The following is an 8585-nucleotide window of genomic DNA, read 5'->3' as shown; positions in this document are numbered from 1 at the left end:
GCCGGCCAGGGTTAAACCAAACAAAAATAAACTTTATTTGTAAGAAGGAACATAGGAGTGAACAGATTTTAAACTACTAAACATACTGAGGTTGAACAGAAAAGGTTTCTAAGCCAGCTATCTTTCTGCAGCATATCATACGGCTGTGTCTCAAACCCTTCTCACTCACCAAAGCCCCGTTTTCTCTCCAATGGATTATATTGCTGATTGGCCCAGCATTCCACCCACTCCCATTGGCTGTCTCTCAGGAAAGACTGAGCTGAAGCCAGTCCTGTCCATCACAGAAGCACACAAGTTAGTTCCTCAAACACAATACATACAGTGCGTCTCAAATATGAATCATAACAAATGTAGTATCTATGAACAATGTGGCTTAAGTAAATATATTTGTGTGTATATTTACCACAGTCTTATTTATTTATTCAATTTATATACTGAATACTGGTTCTGAATACGTTCAGTTTATCTTCCTGTAGCCATCCTGATATCTTTCATGTTATTGTGCTGCTATAATTGTTACAACATTCAATCTCATACATGTGCATGCTGGTTATCCATTATGTGGACTGAATCATTATTAAGGTTTTTTTTTTACCAAATTGCATGTTTATGATCAAAGCAGTAATAACCAACACTACTATGCTTTTAGCAAATAACTTTATTGTGGAGTAAGAAGCATATCATTGCAGAGTGGCTTTTTTCAATGTATTTTTATTAGGGAGTCCTGTCATATTAACATATAAAACAATCAAGATGTTGACATAGAAATATGAAATCACTTTACAAATATAAGGCTCAAGTTTACAGGTACATTTCCCCCAAAGTTTTTGTATTTTTTGTGTTGTTCGTATTTAAGTGGAATAAACCCTATTTAATTCTTCCCAGAGTTGTGTTTATAAATATTAGACAAATCACAAAATAGATTTCAAGTACATAATGCTTTACAATATATTCCAAGCACAGACAGAAATACACAATACTGTACCTATGAACTTTTCATATGCCAGCTCTGTCATTTCCAGCACTAGAGACAAAACAATTTGGGTCTATGCAGTACATGCTATAGATTATATACACCCTCCCCCCTCAGCTGCTTCTAATTTCTATCCATTCTCTAGAAAAGATGTAATTTGTACTCATTATTCAATGGATTTCACCTTAGGACAGTTCTAAAGGGACAATGGTGTGTATATACATCTATACATTCTATGTACATGCACTTGCATTGAACTCTACATGCATCCTTATTGCACAGTCCATTCTTTGAGGTAACATGTTCCTCATGCAACTCATCCCTTTCCTCATCAATTTAAGTCATACAGACAAATGCTCCTAATGATTCTGGAGCTTTATGACATAGACAAGACTAAGTTCTAAAACTCAGGACCTAAATGTTTATAATTAAGGGGTAAATTATATATAGGACCCAGAAATAGAGCTTGGCTTTATTTTTAGCACACAATTTGCACATTCAATGTTATCTATTTCTAAAATAACAACAACTGCCTAAAATGCAGGTGATCGTTATCTTTGATCTGGAAACCAAAGAGAAATGTCTTCTTAATGGATTCTTGTTTCAAGGGATTTAACTAGAAGTTACAAACAGATTAAATAAGCACCAAACTACTGATCAGCATTTACTGTCAAAAGGATGGATGTTAGGAAAGGCAGAATTTGATAGTAAAACCATGATAGTTTTCAACTACCTTTGGGACACAGGAGAAAAGCTCATAAAGTTACCGATGGAAACTAGGAGATAAAGGACAAAGAAAGAGAAACTGTAATAGGTATACTGCCCAAACTAGCCCATTACAGAAGAAACAAACTAGAGACTTGCATCCTGATACAGTAACTTGTTGCATGTACAGGACCTCTGCTGAACTCTGAATCAGGGGGTCCATGTTCCCCTAGAGAATTACTGAACTTACATTTTGCAAATTACAGTCACAATCTGAGGTGCACTTAAGCACACTTCAATTATATGAAAATCAAGAAACTGTAATCATGCTTGTGAGCTAGATTGTGCCATACTTCTGTTTTTATCCTCATCATGGATGAAGCACCATGAAGTCTGAATGGCCTCAACAGGTTATTGTGAGGGCAAATTCTACTCAAATTCAAAAGTATACACCAATCAGTGTCAGAAAAATTAAATAATAAAGAGCCCCCATTCAAACAGCAGAAATGGAATTAACATGTTTTTCACATGGGCAAAATATCAATTGGCCCCAGTGAGGTGATTACCTGAGAAAGGACTCAGATTAATACATAGAGGGGGCAGGTCCTGTATCCAGCAAAATCATACCATAAAAAGGCAAAGTTGGGAATTGGGGCTATTGATCATCTCTAAACAAATTAGGTTTTATGCATTTGTAACCTCTTAGAAGTATGTGGAGCTACACAGGCACATCAAGATGACAAAAATAACCATACACTATCAGCATAGGGACATGAATAAGTCATGTGAATCGACTGCCAGTTGTGATAAACAGATTAGATGCACAGGAAATAAAAAATGAAATGACGACTCTGGGATTTTTTTATGAAACAGTAATGCATAGAATCAAGGACTAAGATCTTCAAATGCTTGGGAAACTGGGCAGGATACTTTTCACAGAGTTTGTCTCTATTTTTAGAGACCGGTGTGTTTTTAACTTCTTTTAACTTTTAACTACATATTTAAGTAGATCTAGCTAGGTTTTGTTTTGTTATTTACTTTTTTTCTATGTTATATACAATATTCTACAGTTAATCCAAAATTCTCTAAATCTCTTACAAACTGTACTTGCACTGTCTTGCAAAGACCATCCATTATCACTTATTGAAGTTTAAGAAGGTAAACCACAAGAAAAGTGAAATTGCCACCTTGTCAGAATCACTTATCCTTCTTCCACATAAAAACTGTGAGGGCTAGCCTACGCATTACCCCATATTGGTTGCCTGTTTTTGTGAGTGTGAGGGTAGTTGGATGGCATTTGCAGAAAAGAACTGGTAGGTGGGAGCGGTTATTGAATCAAACCGATTCTTCCCTTCAGAAATCTTTCCACGTCATTTCCCCCACAGCCATCAGGTTTTCTTCAGTCTTGGAGTCTGACCTATGGGGAAAGGTCCACGGGGGATACTTGGAAGGAAGAATCAGTGGGCACAGGAAGTGCTAAGTATTCACTCCTGTTTGCCAATTTCCCCCTGGCCCCTACACTAGCACAAGGCAAACATCATATTGTTCAGTTGAGCTCCCAGAACCCTTGAACCCTTGGTATATTTTCCTCTCCATCCATCAGACTCTGTACACACTTAAGTGAACTCTCTACTTTTTTTCTGCAGCCACTCATCATCTTGTGCAGATCTGTAAGAATTTTCATTCTTCAATTTTTAAAAAAATTGCTAAAACATTTTAAAAATTCATGACATGCCTTTGTGCATTTTATTTACCAATCTGTACACTTAAATATCTTCAGAAGTTGTCTTTGCTATAAATTTACCAAAATCTTGTAAACACATAAAAATATTTTTAAATGAAAAATCAAACCAAGAAACAAAATCCCAGCAATCAACATTGCTTGTATAGGCATCGGTTAGTAGATTGTTTCACTAAGGAGTATATTCAAAAGCATCACCTTCTCTCTGTTGCTGATACTTAAATGTAGATTATCATGGCTTGTAATGATACAGACAATAAATTTCAGTTCAGCGAAGTCATTGATAAAAACAGACAATAAAAATCAAATAGCTTTTTGGTTATTTGAAGGCCACCATGTAGCTAAGCCAACTATCTGAAAGGAAACTTAAGAATTTTGAAGTCCAAAAATGAACAATTACTTGCAGATGGCCTTGAGGATGTTTGCAAGCGAGCACCTAGTACTGCCTGAAATTCACTAGTTTTGAATATAGCCCTTAGTCATGTCATATATTCTTAACATTTAAGAGCTGCCAAACAAGTGACTAACAAAATTTATTTTGCAGGCTACCCACTGTCTAAGAGGACAGTAATACTCAATGTGAAACTGCTGAAACTCTGGTGTCTGTCGGATTTCATGGAGAAAGGAGACATCAAGGTCTGATTCCAAAAGCACAAGTAGAAGAGGGAAAACTACTAGCAGTATTCCAAGCCCAACAAGAAGAAGTCTGGAAAAGCTCTTCACAACAGCATTTACCTTCATGTTACCCATCAAAAAGTCATAGCTCCATCTAAGCGCTTTCCGAGCTTCTTTAAGCTCCTCTTCCTCTGCAACCAAAAATGCATTTTCATCTGCCTCCAGTTCCTCAAATGAATCTGTATCTTGTTTCTCATTATCTGCCCTAGGAGAGGTTTGAAAGAGTAGGTCAATCTCTTCATCGTTAACTGGCGTGGGAAGCAAGCTGGTGCTTGGGTTGTACACCAACTCAGAGATAGTTAAAGGTTCCTCCTTAATTTTCTCTTCTTCTTCAATAGAAAGATCTGAACTATCGTCTGCCTCCTTTGCAGGAGAGTTGGACAGCACAGGTATTGAAATATCATCTTCCTTCGGCAGCTGGATGCCTGCAAAAGTAAAAGTAAACAAATGTTTTAAAGTGATGATGTCATAGAACAGCACAAAAAAGTTTCCAAAAGCAGCTACTTGCAATCTGATAATCTACTTGGCTCTTTTCAAAAAGCAAATGAAAGGAGCTTTTCACTTTTCTATAAATATCTTATGCAATATTACTCAGTTTAAAGCAAGATCTGTGTGTTGTATCACAGTAAACTACGGCCACTGATTTACTACGGGGCCGGTTTGTCAGGCTGCAAGGCAAGGGTGGCAGTGGAGGCTCTTGCTGCAGCTCAGCCTGGGAGGCTCTCACTGGCTCCTGCATGACCATGAGGGAGCCGATCCCTGGGCAGGGCCCCGCTGGCCAGTAAGGAGCAGCTGCCCAGGCTAAGGGCATGTGCCCTGAGTGCACTCAGTGCACAGCCACCTGGGCCCCCTCACGTTCGCCGCATGCTAGCGATCCCACCCAGCCCTTCCTCATTGCTCTGGTTTCAGGGCATTGCCCTTTTCTTGTGCAGTTTCACTGGGCATGTTCTTCATCTTCGATATTATCTCTTGTCACAACTTTGCGGGCGGTTTGGGCACTGGGCATAGATCCATTTGGAGTTAATACAGCCTGTGTGCTCTGTCTCCCCATAGCAGGGGATCCCCTTATGGGATCGTGGGAGCCATTTAGGAAAGTGAAAGCCCAGCTTGGGGACTGTCAGGGATTACTCGCTTCCTGGTGACAGGGGAACAATGCAGAGGCATACACCGCAGTGTGTTCCCACTAACATATGCCAAAGTGCGTTCCCACTAACATACACCAAAGTGCGTTCCCACTAACCACTAACACCAGCTGGTGTCTTGAGGGGGGATGGGCTCCCCTCAGCTGGTGTCCTGAGGGGATGATGAGCTGGCAGGTGGGTCTGCTGATCAGGGATCCATGCCCCATGCAGCACCAAGGCTCTGATAAGCTGTAACCAATACAATTGTGGCCTTTTTTGCCTCCAACCTGGCCTTTGTGTCTGCTTCCTCTGCCCTAGCCCTCTCCCCTCAATCTGACCTCATAAAAGTCCACATTTTGCAAGACAATATTCAGATATCACCTTGCCTGGCACAATTTCCCCTGGTTATGAAGTAATTTTTTAAACTATGACTTGTCACAGGAGAATGTGTGATAACATGTAGCATTCTATTCAGCAGTTATTAATTGTGCACACAGGCAAGAGACAGTTGGAAATTATCGCTGATGAAGAAAAATGAGCAAAATGGCAGTTTTTTATCCCTCCATTTTAGTTTTAAAAAAATAAACCTGGAGAGTCATTTATGGAGTTTCTCCATGGTTTATATTTAATTTGGTGCACTACTACTAATGCACTGACAATCAGTGTTATGTAATAGCTTGAGTGCTAGACTGTGGCCAGGTTTAAATCCTCACTCTGCCATGAAGCTCACTGGGCAGCTAGTCCTGCTCAACCTAATTTATCAAACAACTGTTGTGATGATAAAATGGGAAGGGAAAGTAACCTATTTATGCTATGCTGCAGTCCTTAAGGAAGGATAGGATGAGATGTGATTGATAAACAAATTAGAAAAATAGCATGTCTTTTGCCCCTATTAGTAAAGGCAGCAACAGTCTTTCCAAAGAAAGATGGGCCATTATATGAAACTCTGAAACCTGGCGCAGATATAACATTACCTAGTGTTAAGCAACTGTGAGCAAGACCTCGAACCTTGTGGGTATTTCAGCAATCATAGAATCATAGGGTTGGAAGGTACCTCTAGAGTCATCTAGTCTAACCCCCTGCACAGTGCAGGAAATTCACAACTACCCACCCACCCCCAGCTGCCCCAGTAACTCCTGTTCCATGCCCAGAAATGGCAAAACACCTCCAGGATCTCTAGTCAAACTGGCCTGTGGAAAATTGCCACCTGACCCCAAAGTGGTGATTGGCATTACCCTGGATATGTAAGAAGAGCCAAAAGAATTAAGCACTGTTGTAACCCATTCTGTCCTCTCCCTCATGAACTGCCCAGGTTCACAGAATCAGCATTACTGTCAGATGGCCATCTAGACTCTGCTTAAAAACCTCCAAAGAAGGAAAGCCCACCACCTCCTGAGGAAGCCTGTTCCACTGAAGGACCGCTCTGACAGGAAGTTCTTCCTAATGTTTAGCCAAAAACTCTTTTGATTTAATTTCAACCCATTGGTTCTGGTCCAACCTTCTGGGGCAGCAGAAAACAACTCCATGTCATCCTCTGTATGACAGCCCTTCAAGTACTTGAAGGTGGTTATCATATCACCTTTCAGTTGTCTCCTCTCCAGGCTAAACATTCCAAGCTCCTTCAACCTTTCCTCATAAGACTTGACCTCCAGACCCCTCACCATCTTCATTGCCCTCCTCTGGACATGTTTCAGCTTGTCTATATCCTTCTTAAATTGTGGTGCCCAAAACTGAACACAATACTCTAGGTGAGGTCTAACCAGAGCAGAGTAGAGCGATACCATAACTTCTCATGATCTGGACACTATGCTTCTGTTGATACAGTCCAAAACCACATTTGCCTTTTTAGCTACCATACCACACTGCTGACTCGTGTTCAGTGTATGGTCTATTAAGACCCCTAGATCCTTTTCACACATACTACTGCCAAGACAAGTCTCCCCCATCCTATAATTAAGCATTTGATTTTTCCTTCCTAAATGCAGAACTTTGCATTTATCTCTGTTGAAATTCATTTTATTTGTTTTTAGCCCAGTTTTCCAGCCTGTCAAGATCATCCTGTATCCTTACTCTGTCTTTGACCATATTTGCTACCCCTCCCAATTTAGTAGAGCCAGTTTGGTGTAGTGGTTAAGAGCACGGGACTCTAATCTGGAGAACCAGGTTTGATTCCCAACTCCTCCGCTTGAAGCCAACTTGGTGACCTTGGGACAGTTACAGCTCTCTCAGAGCTCTCTCAGCCTCACTCACCTCACAGGGTGTTTAGTTGTGGGGATAATAATAACATACTTTGCAAACCACTCTGAGTGGGCATTAAAGTGTCCTAAAAGGCAGTATATAAATCAAATGCTGTTCTTGTTGTTGTTGTTGTTATTAGTATTATCGGCAAATTTAATAAGTATTCCCTCTATTCCTTTATCCAAATCATTTATAAAATTTTTGAATAGAACAGGTCCCAGGACTGATCCCTGAAGAACTCCATTTGTCAGTCTTCTCTAAGAGGATGAGGAACCATTAACTAGTACTCTTTGGGTACGATCTATCAACCAGTTACAGATCCACCTAATAGTAATAGGATCCAAACCACATTTTACCAATTTGTCGACAAGGATATTATGTGGAACCTTATCAAAAGCCTTACTAAAATCGAAATAAACTATGTCTACAGCATTCCCCTGATCCAGCAAGGTAGTAACTTTCTCAAAAAAAGAGATAAGGTTAGTCTGACATGACTTGTTCTTGAGAAACTCATGCTAGCTCTTAGTAATCACAGCCATCCTTTCTTTCTTTCTTTTTTTAAAATTCAAACAGACTTTATCAATTAAATAAAACATCCTTATACATATAATGATAACATTTGATGATAACATGAGGTTAACTGATACAAAATGTTGAACACGTAGATTTTGACAAATTACATCATTACAAGTAGGTAACTCTTGTTCTGGAAAAGCTTTGCTACTATAAGTAGTAAACGTGTACATAAAACATCATTGTTCTAAAATAGTTCGATATAGGAAACTTGAAGGCTGCATCTCATTTTTATCAATAAATTTGAAAAAGGGTATTCGTTTTTCATAGACATTTGTTTTTTTATTAGGTGAATTTGAACACTGGATCCTTTCAGTAATTTTTTCAACTATAAACTGATCCCAGACCCGGGAATACCATTGTGCTACTGATGGAGGGGTGTGTTTGTTCCAATTGAGTGCTAGCAGAGACTTCGCTGCATTCAAGGGACTTGATATAAGATGTCGGTGTATATTTGGAATCTGAACTGCTTGCCAAATATCTAGAAATATTAGTTGTGGGTCTAGTGGGATTTTATATGAAGTTATATGTTCTATTTGTTCTAAAATGTCTCTAAATT

At 39.4% G+C, this 8585-nt stretch overlaps 1 protein-coding gene across 1 annotated transcript in view; it reads right to left on the bottom strand.

Moving 5' to 3' along the window:
* Nucleotides 1-671: 671 nt before the first annotated feature.
* Nucleotides 672-8585, bottom strand: part of FRMD3 (FERM domain containing 3) — a 168685-nt gene continuing 160771 nt past the window's right edge. The window contains exon 14 of the mRNA XM_054987254.1: nucleotides 672-4519. Within this exon, the coding sequence (XP_054843229.1) occupies nucleotides 3921-4519 (599 nt within the window). The 3' untranslated portion in view covers nucleotides 672-3920. The remainder of the gene's footprint in view (nucleotides 4520-8585) is intronic.

This window comes from Eublepharis macularius, chromosome 8 (assembly GCF_028583425.1).
Source record: "Eublepharis macularius isolate TG4126 chromosome 8, MPM_Emac_v1.0, whole genome shotgun sequence".
Lineage (NCBI taxonomy): Eukaryota > Metazoa > Chordata > Lepidosauria > Squamata > Eublepharidae > Eublepharis > Eublepharis macularius.
This window is presented reverse-complemented; position numbering and strand designations above follow the sequence as displayed.